The sequence below is a fragment of the Primulina tabacum genome, chromosome 14, assembly GCF_025594145.1.
Source record: "Primulina tabacum isolate GXHZ01 chromosome 14, ASM2559414v2, whole genome shotgun sequence".
In the NCBI taxonomy this organism is placed as follows: Eukaryota; Viridiplantae; Streptophyta; class Magnoliopsida; order Lamiales; family Gesneriaceae; genus Primulina; species Primulina tabacum.
This window is the reverse complement of record NC_134563.1, coordinates 6,102,928-6,123,933: the sequence shown is the minus strand read 5'-3', so window position 1 is coordinate 6,123,933 and position 21,006 is coordinate 6,102,928. Positions and strand designations below refer to the sequence as shown.

At 37.3% G+C, this 21,006-nt stretch overlaps 1 protein-coding gene across 3 annotated transcripts; it reads right to left on the bottom strand.

Annotated features, from left to right (window-relative positions):
* Positions 1–854: 854 nt before the first annotated feature.
* Positions 855–9,193, bottom strand: LOC142525023 (uncharacterized). 3 transcript variants are annotated; one of them, XM_075629192.1, is made up of 4 exons: positions 8,899–9,193; positions 8,655–8,778; positions 1,274–1,352; positions 855–1,116 (listed from the first exon to the last, which is right to left on the bottom strand). In XM_075629192.1, the coding sequence occupies exons 1-4, from the start codon at positions 8,913–8,915 to the stop codon at positions 1,082–1,084; spliced, it is 255 nt and encodes an 84-aa protein (XP_075485307.1). In that variant the 5' UTR covers positions 8,916–9,193; the 3' UTR covers positions 855–1,081. The 3 variants fall into 3 exon arrangements, with proteins under 3 accessions (XP_075485307.1, XP_075485305.1, XP_075485306.1); XM_075629190.1 differs by having other exon boundaries at positions 855–1,163; positions 8,899–9,111; XM_075629191.1 differs by having other exon boundaries at positions 855–1,163; positions 8,655–8,769; positions 8,895–9,110.
* Positions 9,194–21,006: the final 11,813 nt, after the last annotated feature.

Below are 21,006 nucleotides of genomic sequence, written 5' to 3'. Positions count from 1 at the left end.
AGTAATTCGGTACAAATCCATAACGACCGAGATGTACCTTAACGGTATCGTCATCTGAATATATTTTGTTCTAACATTTTTTTCGATAGTAAGGACAACGTATATTTCCATTTAATAAACACTCAGGATGACTAAGTGCAAATGTTACAAACGACTCTACACCAACACAATATTCATTTGTTAGAAGTTCATTCTCCAACCGACAATACATTCAATTTCTATCATTATCCATTTTATCCTACAAAGAATAAATAAAATGTATTTTACTGAATCACTATCATTTATTCATTAATTAAAAAATTAATATATGAAATCCTTATGTCTCATTGAACAACATAAGCAGGCAGATTTGATAATTTTAATGTTTACAACTAATTGAACATTTAAATTATAAAATATTTTAATAACAAACATGTAATATATATTATTTAATTTCTAAATAACATGCAATAAAACAAATTAAACTATGTATAAATCTACAACAAATTCACAATCTCACCGTAGAAGACGCCGAAGCATTGTTCACGCGCAAGAAAATCAGTTGGAAAACGACATGTACTACAGCTAACAAAATTCATGATCTTAACCAACATTTACAAGTCTATCAATAATTGAAACTAAAAAACTTAGTCCAAATCGAAACTAAAATCACCCAAAAAAATGTATCACAGCTGTGAAGCGGTGCGGAGAAAAATGGAGCGAATATGCCCATATTTATAGGCAATTTTTTACATAAACCGATTTAATCCATCGCTAATGCAAAACCGTCAAAGCAAATCCTGCAGTCGGTTATCAGCTTCAAAACAGCAGTTTGAATGGTTCTTGAGACCTGTAAAATAAAAGAAAGATCATAGGTCGAATTTTCATTTCCAAATTATTCACTCAAGGATTCTAAAACATCAAGCCAATGTCCGCTCTTGGTTTCAGTTTCATTTTTATCCAACCAAGAATTTGAACGAAGATAACCAAAGTTAAAAAATTGGCTTTTCAGGGAAACAAAAAAAGAAATAAATATGCCCCTTTCTTTCCCAATGAACTAGAAGAACCGATTTGTCTGATAATTTTTTTCGAAAGTCCCCGCTTAGGGTCCAGCAGAAGCTTCCTTCCTGCATTTTTCTGTAAAATGTTCACAAGTATCGAAGCCATGTGTTTAAAGGGATCACCTGATATAAAAAAAAAAGGATGGTGCTTAAATATATGTTGGGAAAGAGGGAATGTCATGAAAATTATCTTATCACAGAGGAAAACTAAATTGAAGTGAGTCAGAACCCACCTCTTTTCTCACTAGACGAAATACAGAATGATCTCATCAGCTTCATGACATACAGACCATGGATGTTCTCATCTCCTTGCTGAAGAATCAACATTCATTATCACAATTTTAGTTATTCAGGCCTTTTCAGAGATCTAAGGAGAAGAATTCAGATTTATCAATCAATGAGGTATAATTTTCGACGGTGTCAAACAGGAAAAGATTTTTTATTCAGGAAGAAGTACAAGAAAATTAAAAAGTAACATGAGGATAAAAGCCACCTGAAGTAAATATTCAATACCAGAATCCAACTATGTGAAATTAACTAGTACCATGATTAGCAAGTGAGTAATCTCACAATCTTTCCTGTACAAAGTATCAATTGATATCTTGATGATGCCCATTGCGACGTTTTTTTAAGCTAAAGATGGGTTTTGGGACAAATTAACAAGTGCTTCTGCTGCAGGTTCTGAAACTTCCTGAACAAATGCGAAACAATAAGAAGAAATTAACAGCAAAACCAATCATTTAAAACCGGGTGTGTTCATGATCGTTCAGAGCTTAGTAACTTGGCAAGGAGACATGGTCGTTACCCCCTCAGACTCCATCACGTCTCGTTTCTAAACTCTTATAGCACCTAATGCACCTTAGATCTTGCTATATTACTGCTGCCAGTTTTGGTTGCAGGTTTCCACTTCTATGAGGTGGGACTTTGAGTCTTATGGGTGCTTATAGCAGCTAAACTTAGGTTACAAAATAATTCAAAGGTATTGATAGGTGCTTTCCAACTCATTTCATTTCACTCCACTCATCGAGGAAAAAATCGATAATTTACATTTAAACCTTTGAAGAAACATGCTTGAATCACATGACACCATATTCCTAGAAACTATAAGTAAAATTAATTTGGCATTTCTTATTCTCAGACGAGCAGGACATTGTCAGCCACAAAAATATATATGAGACCTTCACAAAGACAAGCAACATTGATCCGCATTACCCACTAAAGGTGCTTTCAATTTCAGGACAAGAATATCATGACAATTATGAAAACTTTTCGCTCTTCATCTGTGTGTATTTACACAGTTTTTCTTTTTATTCTTTGATATCATTTCATCCCTTGCAATCTGTTGTAAAATCAAGAGGGCTAATCCCAGCACACTTTCTGTGCCACCACCAAAACGGTAACTCAGAAGCTGTTACTGGTTACTAAACTATTTATCAGTTTTCAAAAAGCAAAGTACCAAGGTGCATTTGGATCCTGAAACAAAAAGTTTTAAAATCTACATTTCAAATCGATCAAACCTGTTTAAATATTCGTCAGTTCCATCAATTTAAATTCCTCAGCTGGCATTTTCAACTTACTAGTTGATACCCAGGAATGAACCCATCAAGATCCGGCCCAAATTCCCGGCCCATCATTAAGGCCCACAGGTGAATGGCTCATGACAAGCCCAGGTATTCTTCTATAAATACTAGGTTGGAGCGTATGATTTTTGGATTCAATATATTATTTTCAGCAGCGCCCTTAGCTGCTCCCCCCATATATCCTCAGTCTCTGACTTGAGCGTCGGAGGGGCTACGCCGGGACACCCTCCTGGCCCCCTCCTAACGGTCTTATTTGTGATTTCAGGCCCAGGATAATTTTGAAGCCCGTGTCTGGATTAGTGACGCTTGCGTGGATCGGACCCTAAATTTCCCGTGAGTATCACTTGGCGCCGTCTATGGGAATATCTGAGTTGAGACGTAGAGATGGTAGGGAGGCGAGGGAGTAGAAGAGTTAACTCAGCGTCATCGCGTCCTCAGAGGGGACCCGAACAGTCTCATGCTGAGGCGAGGCAGGAACAACCCCATCAGGAGACAAGAACTGAACAACCTCGTCAAGAGACCAGGGTCGAGCAACCCCGTCCTAATGAAAATGTGGGGAACTTGACCCTGGAGCAGTTGGGTCAATTTATCACTCGGACAGTGGATGAGGCTATGAAGAGGAACCAAGAAACTGTGTTCATTGAAGAGCAGGTCACTCGCCAGGAGCGAGAGAAAAATGTTGAGGGCCAGCAGAGTAGAATTGAAGAGACCCAGCCCCTCCCAAGCGAAGGGAATGCAGAGATTGGAGAGATGTGGAAGGAAATACGGATGTTGAGACAACAGGTGGGAAGTAGAGCGCCGACCCCCAAGAAAGGAAGTCCTTTTTCGCTTGCCATTCTGAAAGAAGTACTTCCCCCGAGTTTCCGACAACCGAATGTTGGAGAATATGATGGACATACCGACCCCGAAGAGCATTTGGGGAGATTTGAGAATGCGGCTCTGTTGCACCAATATTCAGATGGAGTTAGGTGTAGGGTTTTTCTGGGCACGTTAGTGAGGTCAGCCCAGCAATGGTTTAACACTTTGCAGCCCAACTCTATACGTTCTTTTGAGGACTTATCAGCTGCCTTCTTGCACCGATTTGCTAGCAGCAAGAGGCACCAGAAAAATTATTTGAGCATGTTCGTGATGAAGCAGCAAGAGAATGAAACTTTACGAGAATTTGTCCAGCGTTTCAACAGTGCAGCGCTGGAAATACCAGCGGCTACTCCTGACATCATGATAAGTGCCTTCACACAAGGATTGAGGGGAGGGGAGTTTTTCAAGTCGCTGGTCAAGAAGCCCCCGTCAAGCTTTGATGAACTGTTGGCTCGAGCTGAGAAATATGTAAACTTGGAAGATGCCCAACGGTATAGAAGGATGGAGAACCGGCACGGAGGAAGTAGAGTTGAGGGAGTGGAGAAAGGAGGAAGGAAGAGGGGTGCGGGGGAGAGAGAGGTAGACAGAACTAGAAGTAGAGGACAATTCTCATCACCTGTTCCCCTGGATAGGAGTCGTGACGAGGTGATGGAGGTAAGGGAGCCCGCGAGGAGGTGGGAGAAGTCACGAAGGGTTGAGTGCAGTGCTAGATTTCCTTCGCGGGACAGACGAGAAGGATCTGCATCCGGAAGTCGACCGAGGTCTCACCCGTCCCCTAGACGTGGTCAAGGTCCTCCATGGATAAATCAGGGGGTTGGGGAGCAGAGAGGGGAAGGTCGAGGTCAAGATGTCCTTCAGGAGCCCGTCGAACCGAGGAGGGGAACGAATGAGGATAATCACCCTACGAGAGGAATGATTCATATGATCTCGGGCGGTGCTACCGATGGAGGCTATGGGCGAGCTCGGAAAACACATGGAAGAAAATTGGAGAACTTTGAGATATATAGTGGTGCAGATTTACCACAAGACCCCGTCATCAGCTTTGGGCCGGAAAACCTCCGAGGCGTTGTGACTCCACATAACGATGCCTTGGTGGTGACGGCCACCATTGCCAATTATGATGTGGCAAGGATATTTATTGATAATGGAAGCTCCGTGAACGTCTTGTTCAAGAGCACGTTGGATCAAATGAAGGTGGAAGAATTTGAGTTTGAGCCAGTCTCCACCCCACTGTATGGGTTTGCAGGACATGCCATCCCGCCGCTGGGTCAGATTACTCTTCTCCTATCTTTGGGACGTGACTCTCGGCGGGTGACAAAGATGGTAACATTTACCGTAGTGAATACTCCCTCATTGTATAATGGAATCCTGGGGCAGCCAGCCTTAAAGGATTTTAGAGTCGTAGCTTCCACTTATCATCAGAAGCTTAAGTTTCCTGTGGGAAAGGGAGTTGGAGTCTTGTGCGGGGACCAAAAAATCGCACGTCGTTGTTATGAAAGAATCGTGAAGGAAGAAGAAAAGAGAGGTCGCGAGCATTCGTATGGAAGCTTGAGCTCAGTCTTACAGTTGTAGAGTCATTCGCAGAAGCTTCTAAGTGGGTAACTCTGTTCTGTGGAGATACAAGAGGAGCAGAGAAGAAAGTTGGAGAATGCGCTGGTTAATGCTCTAAAGAGGTCCAGGAGCACTTATCATCTTAGAGAATATTAATCTTGACGTGAGTTTTGCTGTATTTTGTTTCTGAATTTATCTTATGTTATCAGTTGAAAGTTAATAAAGCCAAGTTCTTATATTAAATTCGTGGATGTTGTTGTATTGTGAGGATGAAACGAATTAAATTTTCCTGCTAAGGCATCGCCTAGCAGAGGAGCAGAGTGTAGGAGAAGAATTTTATTTTCTTGCTAAGGCATCGCCTACCAAGGAGTAGAGTCGGGGATGAGAAAAATTTTATTTTCCTGTTAATGCATCGCCTAGCAGAGGAGTTAGGGGGTGAGGGTGGAGAATCTTTATTTTCCTGCTAAGTTTATCGCCTAGCAGAGGAGAGAGTTGGGGAAAAGAAAAATTTTATTTTCCTGCTAAGGCCCGGCTTAGCAGAGGAGTTAGAGGGTGGAGGTGTTGATTTTATTTTCCTGCTAAGGCATCGCCTAGCAGAGGAGTTAGAGAGTGGGCGCGTTGAATTTTATTCTCCTGCTAAGGCATCGCCTAGCAGAGGAGTTAGAGGATGGCGGTGTTGATTTTATTTTCCTGCTAAGGATCGGCTTAGCTGGCTTAGCAGAGAAGTTAGAGGGTGGAGGTGTTGATTTTATTTTCCTGCTAAGGCCCGGCTTAGCTGGCTTAGCAGAGGAGTTAGAGGGTGTAGGTGTTGATTTTATTTTCTTGCTAAGGCCCCGCTTAGCAAAGGAGTTATGAGATGATGAGGTGAGAGTTTGATTTTTCCAGCTAAGGCCCGGCTTAGCAGATGAGTTAGAGGGTGGAGGTGTTGATTTAATTTTCCTGCTAAGGCATCGCCTAGCAGAGGAGTTAGAGAGTGGGCGCGTTGAATTTTATTTTCCTGCTAAGGTGTCGCCTAGCAGAGGAGTTAGGGGGTGAGCGGAGTTGGGGATGAGGAGAAATTTTATTTTCCTGCTAAGTTTATCGCCTAGCAGAGGAGAGAGTTGGGGAAAAGAAAAATTTTATTTTCCTGCTAAGGCCCGGCTTAGCAGAGGAGTTAGAGGGTGGAGGTGTTGATTTTATTTTCCTGCTAAGGCATCGCCTAGCAGAGGAGTTAGAGAGTGGGCGCGTCTAATTTTATTCTCCTGCTAAGGCATCGCCTAGCAGAGGAGTTAGAGGATGGCGGTGTTGATTTTATTTTCCTGCTAAGGCCCGGCTTAGCAGAGGAGTTAGAGGGTGAAGGTGTTGATTTTATTTTCCTGCTAAGGCCCAGCTTAGCTGGCTTAGCAGAGGAGTTAGAGGGTGTAGGTGTTGATTTTATTTTCCTGCTAAGGTCCCGCTTAGCAGAGGAGTTATGAGATGATGAGGTGAGAGTTTGATTTTTCCTGCTAAGGCCCGGCTTAGCAGATGAGTTAGAGGATGGAGGTGTTGATTTAATTTTCCTGCTAAGGCATCGCCTAGCAGAGGAGTTAGAGAGTGGGCGCGTTGAATTTTATTTTCCTGCTAAGGCATCGCCTAACTGAGGAGTTAGAGGATGGAGGTGTTGATTTTATTTTCCTGCTAAGGTATCACCTAGCAGAGGAGTTAGATGGAGGAGTTGAATTTTATTTTCCTGCTAGAGCCCGGCCTAGCAGAGGAGTTAGAGGGTGGAGGTGTTGAATTTAAATTTTCCTGCTAAGGTATCACCTAGCAGATGAGTTAGATGGAGGAGTTGAATTTTATTTTCCTGCTAAGACCTGGCTTAGCAGAGGAGTTAGAGGGTGTAGGTGTTGATTTTATTTTCCTGCTAAGGCCCCGCTTAGCAGAGGAGTTATGAGATGATGAGGTGAGAGTTTGATTTTTCCTGCTAAGGCCCGGCTTAGCAGATGAGTTAGAGGGTGGAGGTGTTGATTTAATTTTCCTGCTAAGGCATCGCCTAGCAGAGGAGTTAGAGAGTGGGCGCGTTGAATTTTTATTTTCCTGCTAAGGCATCACCTAGCAGAGGAGCAGAGTTTGGGAGGAGAAAAATGTTATTTTCCTGCTAAGGCATCGCCTAGCAGAGGAGAAGAGTGGATGAGGAGAATTAAATTTATTTTTCCTGCTAAGGTGTCACCTAGCAGAGGAGTTAGAGGGTGGAGATGTTGAGTTTTTATTTTCCTGCTAAGGCATCGCCTAGCAGAGGAGCAAAGTTTGGGAAGAGAAAAATTTATTTGGTTAGTCGATAACAAAAGATGTTTACGGGGAGCAGAGTTTACGGGGATCGACCGCGAGCCTGTGGCGCGAGGGCAAGCTAGTGGCGGGCAGGCAGGCTCTCGGCGAGCTGGCGTGGCGTGGCGGGGGCGAGCAGGCGCTCGAACGAGCCGGAGTGGCGGGCGAGCTGCCAGGTGCGGGCGAGCTGCCAGGCGCGGGCGAGCTGGCGTGTGGCGCTCGGGCGCGCGGCGAGCAGACGCTTGGCGGGCAAGGGTTAGAGCGGCAGGCGAGGGGCTAGGGGCGAGCTGGTGCTCGGGCGAGCTGGAGTGGCGGGCGAGCTGCGGGGTGCGGGCGAGCTGGCGTGGCGTGGCATGGCGTGGCGCTGGCGAGCAGGCGCTAGGGTGAAGGCATGGCTGAGGGCTTGAGGGCGAGCCTGTGGCACGCGGGCGAGCCGACGCCCAGGCGAGCAGGCGAGCGTGGTGCGCGAGGGGGCGAGTGCTTCGGCAGGGCGCCGGACGAGCTCGGTGAGGGCGTGGCGCGCGGGAGCTGTGCGGCCTCGCGGGGCAAGGGCGCCGGGCGAGCGCGCGAGGGGGCGAGGCGCGCAAGGGCGGACGCACGCTGTTGGGGCTGGCGTGCAGGCGGCGAGGTGATGATGAAGCGGTGCTAGGATTGATATTTGATTTGTTTCCAACTTTTTGGAGACTGGCGGAGGGCTGGAAGAAAATGCACAACTCACGTGTTGTAAACCGAGAACAACGCAATCAATCGAACTTTGAACCTACGATTCAGTTCGACTCGGGAGGGGGAGACCGGTGATACCCAGGAATGAACCCATCAAGATCCGGCCCAAATTCCCGGCCCATCATTAAGGCCCACAGGTGAATGGCCCATGACAAGCCCAGGTATTCTTCTATAAATACTAGGTTGGAGCGTATGATTATGGGATTCAATATATTATTTTCAGCAGCGCACTTAGCTGCTCCCTCCATATATCCTCAGTCTCTGACTTGAGCGTCGGAGGGGCTACGCCGGGACACCCTCCTGGCCCCCTCCTAACGGTCTTATTTGTGATTTCAGGCCCAGGATAATTTTGAAGCCCGTGTCTGGATTAGTGACGCTTGCGTGGATCGGACCCTAAATTTCCCGTGAGTATCACTAGTTAATTGGTATGATAAACTTTAAATTATCGACAATGGAGTGATTTGATATTCATCCCTTGGATCATTTTCTCCATTCAAACAATTTCATCTAAACACAAGCGAAATTACTGCAAACATCAAGGCTTAGGGAAGCTAGAGTCCTGGTAAAAAACTTCATATTGCTTCATGGACCAAAAGTACACGTAAATCACATTAAATACCTTACTTTCAGCTAAAAGGAGAGCTAACAAATGAAAGGCAACACTAGAGTATTTTGCCAAGAGACTGCAACCCGTCCTCCGAGCCACTGTAATCCCGAACAATACTAACAGCCGCCTTCCTAATCTGCACATTGCTTATAATCAATCAAACCGATAACTCAATAAACATCACAAAATTTGCAAAAAAAAAAAAAAAAAAAGAAAACCAAGAACGAAACGATTTAAAACACTGAAAAATACATGCTTTATCATCTTCACCATTTGGCACACATTATACTCTAGTATAATCGATTACGCAATTTCCGGCACATGAAGATGAAAGAACAGGAGCCCAATTATAAATTCTTCAGTAAAAAAAATATATAACGGGTGGAGAAGAAGATGAGAGAAAGCCGACGAGTTTCTCCAGTTCCATCATTTTTCGCTGCACACGGTTTCTCGAGGAAAACTAGTAGAAATAAAGTTACAATAAATATAAAACATTAGAAGTCATTTGTCAACAAATCAGAGTGGCGCAGCGGAAGCGTGGTGGGCCCATAACCCACAGGTCCCAGGATCGAAACCTGGCTCTGATATCTGAAAATTCAGAAGCAAGCTTCCCGCACCATCTTTTTTATGCTGCTTATTTTTGTTTTTAAAATAATTACTACTCTTTATAATAAAAGTAATAATTTATAAAATCCATATTCTTTGTAATTAATATTAAATTTTATAATTTTTAAAATTATCAAACTATATAATTTACGCTCAGTTTCTTGGATCAGCTATCAAATCCTTTCATGATAAATTGAATGGTGCCTAAAATTATTGAATTGGAAAATAATTACGGGTCTTGATTTAATTTCTATATTATTCACTTCTGTCAATAGCATAAATAAATTTGCACTAAATAATAATAATAATAATAATGTGGAGCCATTTTCATACATGGTCATATATTTATTTGGTTTGAAAACTTAAATCGACAAATTCTTTTATTTTTAAGTAGCTCTCTTGTGAGACGATCTCACAAATCTTTATCTGTGAGGCTGGTCAACCCTACCGATATTCACAATTAAAAATAATACTCTTAGCATAAAAAGTAATATTTTTTCGTGCATGACCCAAATAAGAGATTCGTCTCACAAAATACGACCAATGAGATCGTCTCACACAAGTTTTCACTTTATATTTAGTTGAGGAATTGAGTTTGTCACTTCATATATACAAAGACTTGTGTGGGTGGCAGGTCAAATGTGCAAGCATTAATTAACCACTTTGAAAAATCTTCTTGCATGCATAGATATTTTCATTCCATTAAAGCCTTGCTGAAGTTACTTGCATTGATATCCAATTCACATCAACTTGATGTTTCTCAAGCACGTAAGAAAAGAGAAGTATATGGCGATTCATTCAAAGTTATAATAATTAATAACACGTTTGAATTTTCTATAATATCATGGGGTTCTAAACATCACATCTACAACATTAGTTACTTATATTAGTTACTTATATAAATCAAACTCGTGATTTTGATTCCGTTAATCATGGGCGGAGTTTAGTAGCTTTCCGTATTGAACACAAAAAAACACAGATTTTTTAAATTTTGAATCCCAAAATAAGCATATCGCCTCAAAAAAAATTCCAAAATAAGTAGGTTAGTAGGACATAAGAAAAAAATATTTTTAGCTTTTGACAAGAAAACATTGATACAACCAGCTGAGTTTTATCCACGAGGTTTCTTAAGTCTGATCTCTTTGTATTTTATGATCAACTTGAAACTTATATATCTGATATATGTTTTAACAAAATATTTCAAGGATAGAAAGTCCTTGATGATCTTTCAAATAAGTTTATTATGTGAAAGAAAAGTATAGTGTATCATTTGGTATGTAAGATTTTGACATTAATTTTATCACTTGCGAATGTGATTGTAGATATGGTATTTTCTGTCATGAGAAATGTGAAAGACAGATCGCACAATCGAATATGTGATTATTGTATATATGAATGATATCTTGTTATCTCTGTATTGAAAATAATATTTTTAACAGTTGATAATGAAATTATTTTTCGAAAGTTTCAAAATATGAAGACTCAAAAACAACAATTGTTAGATAATTATTATGTGGTACTTTATTATCAGTATGTTTTACATTTTTTATTAATTATTAATTATAGTATATTGTTACATATACTATACCAAGATCCAAACTCCAGACTGGATGTGCACTCTAAGTCTATATGTTTGGCAAAATTTTGTGTGAGACGGTCTCACAGATCGTATTTTGTGAGACGGATCTCTTATTTGGGTCATACATGAAAAAATATTACTTTTTATTGTGAATATCGGTGTGGTTGACGCGTCTCACATATAAAAATTCTTAAGGACCGTCTCACAAAAGACCCACTCATATGTCTTTGTCATCCTTGTGAGTATCAATAATGTTTTTTTTCAATATCATCCTTTATAATCTGTTCTCTTTAAGTTGAAACGAGATCAATTTGTATACCCATAGTTCTGAAAAAAACTTGTAGTTTCACTTAAATAATAGTGGATTGGGTTGTCATAAATGGAGTAGATTCAACCCACTATGAGTTGGGAAAAAGTCAATCCAAGTTTTATCCACACTGAACCTGTAGTTTTGGTGGGGTGTTGTGTCATAAAACTCATAATTGCTTTTATTTAATTACTAACTACGTACAGTCTATATATACATATATATATATATATGTATAGTATTTTTTTTCCTCAATTATTACAACATGAAAAATTCCACATTCTCGAACTGTATCGGTCGTCTCCAAAAGAACATCATAGACCTCACACGTATTATCTCAACTTATATATATTAGGGAGATTGTATTAAATATTTTATTCGCTTTCTGACATCACAAGTCGGATGGTTGGAGTAGATCTTCTCTGGGTTGGTGGTTGGCTAAAAAATTTATTGACTCGATTGTAATTAACAGTATGTATTTTAATATAATTTACGTTTCATGTTTCATTTCACTTTATCCGTATATTCATGCAATTAATTAAATCAAATCTCAAATATTTATCATCTTGATCGAGATAATATTCTTAATTTATTTTCTTTTAAATATGTACTCTCATATTTATCTTAATAAAATAAGGTGACCAAAATTAATTATTTTATGAACTTTAATAAAATAATCTAACAATTTACCCATCAATCAAATAAATTGGAGCGAGTAATTTGCAACTATCCACTTTCATTTTTCTTTTTCTCAAATTATCTAATATAAGCAAATGATTAATAGAAGCGGAATTATTATTTTACTAAAAGTTATATATAGTTGACGAAAAACAATATAACTTAAATCTTTTAAATTATTAAACAGTCAAAGTGTCATGTTTCAGTCATTCTCTTAGCAAAAAAAAATAATCATTTTCCAACAATCTCATTCGATCATTGCACTGCTTGCAACCCATAAGAATAAAAATATGACATTATATCGACTATGTTATCAGTTGTAGAATCGAGATTTTACCATTTTACTATTAGATTTAATTGATGATAATCGTACAACTCAAATATTTAAATTGTAAAACATAAAATAAATTATTGTTTCCCAGTTAAAAGTATCAAAATCTCATCAATTATATATTGATTTTTTTAGGCCATGGTTTTATTTAATGGCAAAAACTTGTGTGAGACATGTCGTATTTTGTGAGACTGATATCTTATTTGGGTCATTCATGAAAAAATATTATTTTTATACTAAGAATATTACTTTTTATTGTGAATATCGGTAGAGTTGACTCATCTCATAGATAAAGATTCGTGGCACCGTCTCACAAGAAACCTACTCTTATTTAATTAAACGTTAAAGTTTACCAACATGGTCAAAAATTATTTTCTTTGCCCCAATTAGAACGAACATCAACTTAATAATCAGATGCAAGATCAATTAATATTCATGTGTTGCCTGAAAACACGCTTGAATGATGGTCTCCCAGAGTGACGTTAGAGTTCCATCAAAACGTGCAATTGTCGTTGGTTGCGCCATTCATACGTACATAAATTTGCAATACATTGAATCAGGTTGTTGTTTCTTTTGTCTCGACCACCAAGCAAAATGAGCATCACTAAGAAAAATAGTGATCGATACTCACAAAGAATGATTTTTGACGTTGGATCCACCCAACACTAGCTGATTCAGGATTTTAAGCTTGGAGAGGGTCGCATATTGAGTGACGACATTGTGAAGAGTTTTCAGAGCTACCAATTTCCAGTAAAGTAGATCTCTTGTGAGACGGTATCACGAATCTTTATCTATAACACGGGTCAACTCTACCGATATTCACAATAAAAAGTAATACTCTTAGCATAAAAAGTAATACTTTTTCATTAATGACCCAAATAAGATATCTGTCTCATAAAATACGACTCGCGAGACCGTCTCACACAAGTTTTTGTCTTTTCAGTGGGATTCGTTGATTCGCTCTTCAGATTTGTGGTATGTGAGTTAGTGAAAGAAAAAAATCGTAAAAAAAAAAGAGATCTCGACACAAACAAATATATATTATAGTGTCAATATATACATCCTAATACTAGCGAAATCAAATTTTAACTAATAAAAATCTCTTCTTTTACACCCTATTTTTAAAATTTAATGTAAAGTACATAAATTATTTTTAAAATATATTTTTAAAATTTTTTCAATATTAAAAAATGAGTGAAAATAAAAATTAAAAAAATTGGATTTTTATTTCATGGAAGATACCTATGTTTAACGTCAATATAAAAGTTCAATCACCTTAACAAATATTTAATTTGAGTTCTCAATAATATAAATTGAAATCAGCCTAAGAATATAGGTAAGGTTAAGTTGTACATTAAAAACAACGGGGCATCATCAAAATTTTGCATCTCAAAATTAATTATTGGTAGTAAATTAAAGAGGATGTCTTCAAATACATAAAACTAAGAAAATTTGATTTCTCCCAAAGCACATTATATATGCAATTATCGACCGAATTCATCTCAAAATCAAATGAGATGTCGAGTCTACGAAACTTGAAAAACCATTATCACGCGGGTAATGTAACTATATTAAAAGAATCATTCTATTATTCAATATTTTATAGAAAAGTTATCCATGTAATCATAGAGGAAAAAAATTAGCGAAAAATGGACGTTATTGGGTCTCTTAATACATGAGAAATCAAATTTCATTCACGTTATATAATTAACTGCATAGTTTTGAAAATTGTCACAAAATCTTTGCGATTTGAAATCTGATATGTACGTACTTTTTTCATTATGTAAGCATATATCTTTTAAATTAAGACACTTGCATATTTTATTTTAATAAGATAGCATTTAACATAACTAACTTTTTATTTAAAACTAGTGTTCCGTGGCATGAATATTATTTTATTAGGATATGATACTTATAGATCAATGATTAGATAAGATTCACCGAGATAGATTTAAAATTGACAAAAAAATTTTATGAGACGGTTTCACGGATCGTATTTTTTGTGAGACGGATCTCTTATTTGAGTCATCCATGAAAAAGTATTATTTTTTATGTTAAGAGTATTACTTTTTATTGTGAATATCGGTAGAGTTGACCGTCTCATAGATAAAGATTTGTGAGACCGTATCACAAGAGACCTTCACTTGAAGATTTAGATAAATTAGAGATTAATTGGAGAAAAAATCGAAAAAACAGATAGAGTTATGTAAAAAAATTAATAATTAACTCAGATCAGCAAAGTTGACTAACAAATATTATAAAAGGTAAATCCGTAAAGAAACTTTGGTGTCACATCGACATATCAAAATTAATTAGTATGACGTGCTCAAATTTAATAATATAACATAAATATTAATATCACTCGAGATAATCGGCGAATAAATTTGCTAAATTACTCATAACCCCGAACCATTGGATGTGATAATATTATTAAGCGACATAAATATTAGGTTGAAAAGGTATGAGATATCAAAGATTTGACCATGTTAACAATCTTTAGGACAAAGTTGATTTAGCTTATGTTCGAGATAATGTCACATTAGTCGTCTTAATTATGTTTGGTGGAATTGAACCTCAAAGTCTATTTGTGTGAACAAATTATTGAGGAAGATACTAAAACATAATTGGCCGATAATTAATTAATCATTATTATCCAACAAAGTTAATTGATGACACTAAAATATTCTAAATAATCTTTTCAAATGTAGATGTAGGACCGATCGTTTGTCGCTTTACCAAAAGCTATTGTTAGTAGCAATGATGCAGCTTAAATCTTTTAAACCGTACAGCAGCTCAAACACCACGGTTCGATCGCTCTACCAAGCAAAGACAATTATTACACCCAACAGTAGAGAGCTAAATTACCTTTTTGTTATGTTTAACTTAGAAATCTCAAAATATTGTAGTTTCAATTTTTTTTCTTATATAAGATTTATTTATATATGTTTTTCAATTTTTTTTATTTATGTGGTAATTTATATATTTTATAAATATGCATCTACTGTTTTGAAGTACGTAATATAATTGATTTTTTTAATTAAAAAAATTAATATGTGGACGCTAATTATGTGGTCTGAACCTTCTACATCATTTTTCTCAAATCAAAACGGGAAAAACATAGGTGGATAATTAATTGAGATTTGAGACCGTATGTACGAGGACCTGGACGTCAATTCATTTCTTAATCATCTTTAGGAATAATTAGATCAATTAAATAAACAGGATCTAAATTTTTTTTTTCAAATACAAAAGCGGAAACATATGAAATAAATCTTATTTCATTTACAAGATAAGTATTCAGATCTAAGCACAAGTCATGTACATTATTTAAGTCATCTTCCGTCTTTCCCGGACTAATCTGTTCCGTCTATAATCACATCTCAATTATCAACAAATCATTTCAGATTACGATAATCATAATCTCGGGCCTTACATTTCTCCCTCCCTAAGATCTGATTTCGTCCCCGAAATCATAGGCAATTCAATCAGCTATCACATCAGATACAATAAGGAATGAAGAATAAAAACTAATCAGTAACTCATATCAATGAAATAACTCTAGAATTTCAGTCTCATGTCTGATTTAGTTTCTCAGGTAGCTTTTTCGATATCATGACGACTCCAATGAACTTTCCCAAGCGAAATAGTCTTCATCCTGAGATGTTTTTCTTTACAATCGAGAATCTGAATCGATTTTTCAAAATAGCTCAGAGTTTCATTCTGTTCGGCCTCGTCTGATTGAATAACATGTGAAGCATTAAACAGATATTTCCTCAATAACAATACATGAAAATATCCGGTATCTCTGATAAAGAAGGCGGTAATACGAGTCGATAGATACGATTTCCTATCTTCTCGAAAATCTCGTACGGCCCAATATGTCATGGAAACAACTTCTCCTTTCTTGCCAAATCTGACAACTCCTCCGAAAGGTGAAATCTTCAAGAATATTCAGTCTCCTACCTCAAATACCAACGGTTTATATTAAACCTTGGCATATTGGCATGTCTGTCTTGAGTTGCCTTCCTTTTCTTCTGAATCAGCTTCACTTTTTCTGTCATACCTCTGATCATATCAGGTCCAATCTCAGGAATCTCAGAGATATCATCCCAATATAGAGAGAATCTGCATTTCTTACCGTACAACGCTTCGACAGATGTCATCTTAATACTCCTTTGATAGTTACTGTTGTACGAAACTCACGGGGTGACAATGAATCCTGTCAACTAGTGCTAAATCAAGCATTACCGCTCTAAGCATATCTTCCAGTGTCTGAATAGTCCGCTCCGACTATTTATCAGTCTGTGGATGATATATGGTACTCAAATATAACTTCGTACCCAACTCTTGCTGTACACTATGCCAAACGTGCAAAGTCAACCGAAATCACGGTCTGATATAATTTACCTTGCGGCACTTCATGCAATTTGATCATTTCTTTGGCCGAAATCTCAGTAACCTAGTCATATCTGTACGTCTTCATGTACGAACTAGAACCTGTATACTTGATCAGTCTGGCACTCCTAACTCAATCAATGCTCAATTTCGGGTGGAATGCGGTAGCTTCATCACGATATCCCTGGAAATGTAATTCCATTTCCATTCAGGAATCGATAAGCTATATAACCAATTTCCTGGTTTCTTTCTTTCTGTCTTTATCTGTCGGCAATTCAGACATTTGGATACAAATGTAGCAATATCAACTTTCATCTGTTTCCACCAGTATTGTGTCTTCAAATCATTGTACATCTTCCTGCCACCAGGATGAATGCTAAAACGACTGCTGTGCGCTTCTGCTAGTATCCGCTGTCTCAAATCTGAAACATTCGGCACAACAATTCGGTTATTCATATACAATACAGTATCACATACCTGATTTTCTGATCGATACCCTACTCTAACTATCGATATCAAATTCTGTACATTCTAATCAACTTTCGGAACTGCTTTAATTCTCAAAATCAGCTCTGGTTCGGACTGTACAATATAAATTCTCCACTGTCTACTATCTGTTTCAAACATGGATTCCGAACAACAGCAATATTCAATCAGATTCGAAACATCACTCATCGATATTGATCTGCCAAACTCATAAAACTGTAATTTCTATCAATGTTATCGGTCTCAGCCCACTAATCACGACTTTAACTGTGTTAAGATCAATCGATATACTATCTTCGGATATAACATGTTCCAAATACAATCTGTCTCGGCCAAGATTCACATCTCAACAATTTTTGTATGCAACATTTCAATTCTTAGAATATTCAATACAATTTTCAAATGTTCGATCTGATCAGTCATATGCTTCAAATATTTCAGGAAATCATAGATAAAACAAGCGTAACATCATCAGAATACTTTCTGAATACAGGATTCATCAACTCACAAACATAGCTAAAACCTCACAAAGATAAACACTCAATCAGATGTAACTCTCGGCCAGAAATCTTCTAACTGATCTTTCAATTTTTTTTTTCAATTCAAGCAGTGTCATTCTGTACGAAGTTCCAAAAATAAGAACTGTACCTGGCATTCATTCAATGCTGGAATCTATCTTTCTGACTGGAAGTAATTCTGAAATCCCATCTGATGTACGAAGTTCCAAAAATAAGAACTGTACCTGGCATTCATTCAATGCTGGAATCTATCTTTCTGACTGGAAGTAATTCTGAAATCCCATCTGAGAAAACATCAGCAAATTCATATACCACTGGCAAATCCGCCAATGATAGGCTCGATTTCGGTAAATCAACTGAAAACGTAAGGAATCTCTCCGTTCCTTTCCGTAATAATTGAGTCCTCAACATTGTTTATATCCAAGGAATTCTAAATCTAGAATCCTTACCGTACTTTCTATTCATTAATCATATCTATCCGAATCTTTCAATCTTCTGGAAAAAATCAACGGTAGCTTTGTACTTGGTCAACATATCAGTACCGATAATAAAATCGAAATCGAACAACCCAAGTACAATATAATCTAACTCAATCTCATATCTGTCATACTGTAGCATACAAGATCTAACAGATGTCACGGATACAAAACCTCTCCCCAACAGAAAAGAGATCAATACTACAGCATATAATAGCTCGATAACTAAAGCATATATCAATGCAATTCATTCAAGAATAATCGTATTGAATGCATTAGTATCTATCAATACATATGCAGCATAACCATACAGGAACAATTACCTGCCACTACCTCGTCAAGTGTGTCCTGGCCTTGGTTGTGATTGAGGAGTCGTCGATGGTTGGAAGAAGTGAACAACCGGTGATGGTCTATCAGGCGGTGCCACTGATCCAGATGGTTCTGCTCCTTGAGATCTTCGGGAACCTCTCTGTTGACATACTCTAGCAAAATGTCCTGGCTGACGAAAGACGTGGCAACTACCAAATACTCCTTGGCATTGCTCTGTGGGATGTCTCCCTCCGCAAGTTCTGCAATAGACCCCGGTATAACTTTGGCTAGAACCACTGGAGCTAGATGAACCACTTCCTAACTTCTTAAACTGTTTCTTGTGAGCTTTCAGGAAATCTTTCTTTCCACCACTAGTACTGCCACTATCAAATCTAGATAGAGATGGCAGGAATTGAGCTGGAGGTTGTCGGTTCTGTGGTTGAGCAACATACGACATTCCTCGCTGTTGAATCAAACTTGCCTCAGCTCCCTTTGCCCTGTTCAAGGCGTCAGCAAAATAATGGGGTCGTTCCACATTTACCAATGCAGATATTTCAGGATTTAATCCACTGATGAACTGATCAACTACAGCTTTATCATTCCCAACCACCTGAGGAGCAAAACGTAGAAGAGTAGATAATTTTGCTACATATTCTTCAATATTCAGCTGGCCCTGTTTCAAGTTGGCAAACTATGTACTCTTATCTTAACGGTACGATACTGGGAGAAATCTTTTATGAAACTCAGCTTTAAAGATTTTCCACGTAATCATTGTACCACTCTGTTCTAAGGCTTCCTTGGTTGCAATCCACCAACTCTTTGCGACCTCGTGCAGCTGGTGCCCAATCAATCTAACTCGGCGTTCATCTGGGTAATCAAGTGAATCAAACATCACTTCAATATCATTCAGCCAACTCTCACAATCATCAGACGTCTCAGTACCCTTCAGAATCGGCGGTTGAAATGACTGAAACCTCTTCAACATTATTTCCATCGGAGTTTCTGACACAACCATCTGATAAACCGAAGTACCACCTGATTCTGGAATTTTTCGAGAAGGTATATCTGATTACCAAAAGAATTAATAACCAAATACAACAAACCTGTTTCAGTCCTCCTCTGATCATCTTACAGCTAATCAAGAATCGGTTCTGATTCATTTTCAAATAATACATATTTCCAATCACATCAGATAAACAGGTAAACATGTATTATATAAAGCAATAACACATGCTAGCATTCAAAATCAAGGAAGAAAACCTCATTCTACCCCGCTCACTAGCTCCTATCTCAGGCTAAGGTAACCTACTGCTCTTGAACCTACTGCTCTGATACCACCTGCTGTGGGGACCCGGACGCTAATTCATTACTTAATCATCTTTGGGAATAATTAGATCAATTAAATAAACAGGGTCTAAATTTTTTTTTCAAATACAAAAGCGGAAACATATGAAATAAATCTTATTTCACAAGATAGGTATTCAGATCTAAGTACAAGTCCTGTACATTATTTAAGTCATCTTCCGTATTTTCCGGACTAATATGTTCCGTCTATAATCACATCTCAATTATCAACAAATCATTTCAGATTACGATAATCATAATCTCGGGCCTTACAGTATGTATTACATAAAAGTAAAAGATAGTTATGGGAATTTAATCTGAGAGTATATCAAGTCTATATACTATTAAACTTTGGAGTAGGTCTATTGTGAGACGATCTCACGAATCTTTATATGTGAGACGAGTCAACCCTACTGATATTCACAATAAAAAGTAATACTTTTATTATAAAAATTAATACTTTTTCATGGATGACTCAAATAAGAGATCTGTCTCACAAAATACGACCCGTCAGACCGTCTCACACAAGTTTTTGCTTAAACTTTGTACTTTATAAAATTAATATAATGATTTTATTTCTTTAATTTATTTTTTTACAATGACTATTTAATCTAGCAATTAATCAAATTTAGTGTAAAAAATAAAAAATATTTTAAATTAATAAATAAATTCACACATAAATAAAAGAAATATAATTATCTCAAGTTGATTTGAAAGAACATAAAAAAAGATATAAATCAAGAAAATTGATACTTACACTCTATTTTTTTATTATTTGTATCTTATCAGTGAATAAATTTAACACGTAGTTTACAAATGAAATAGCATATAAATAACACAAAATATAGTGTAAATATCAAATATCATAGATCAATTATTATTTTATGTACCAAGGACCCGATTTGTCAATTAGATAATTATATATATATATAGTTTTGATATAGTACTACTCATTCACCATATTCATTTTCGTTTTTATGAATGAAGTAAAATTCATTTATTAAATATATAATTTACGGTTGAATAGATGAACGTTATCTAATTGATTTACATAAAGTGCACATAAAAGACGAGCATCAAATAAAAATTATATATATATATATTTAAAAATAATATGTGAAATATTAATTACTATTTGTGAAAGAAGCACCAAAATGAAACGACAAGGCTCCCACATACGTCAAAAGTACAATAAATCATTTCAAAGATTTTATATATCACTTCTACTAAAGAAATAGTAAATAAATGAAACGAAATTCACAGATTACCCCTTGAAAAAGCATATTACAATTTTTTGGCCTACCCCACCCGTATAATTCCCACTCATTATGTTTG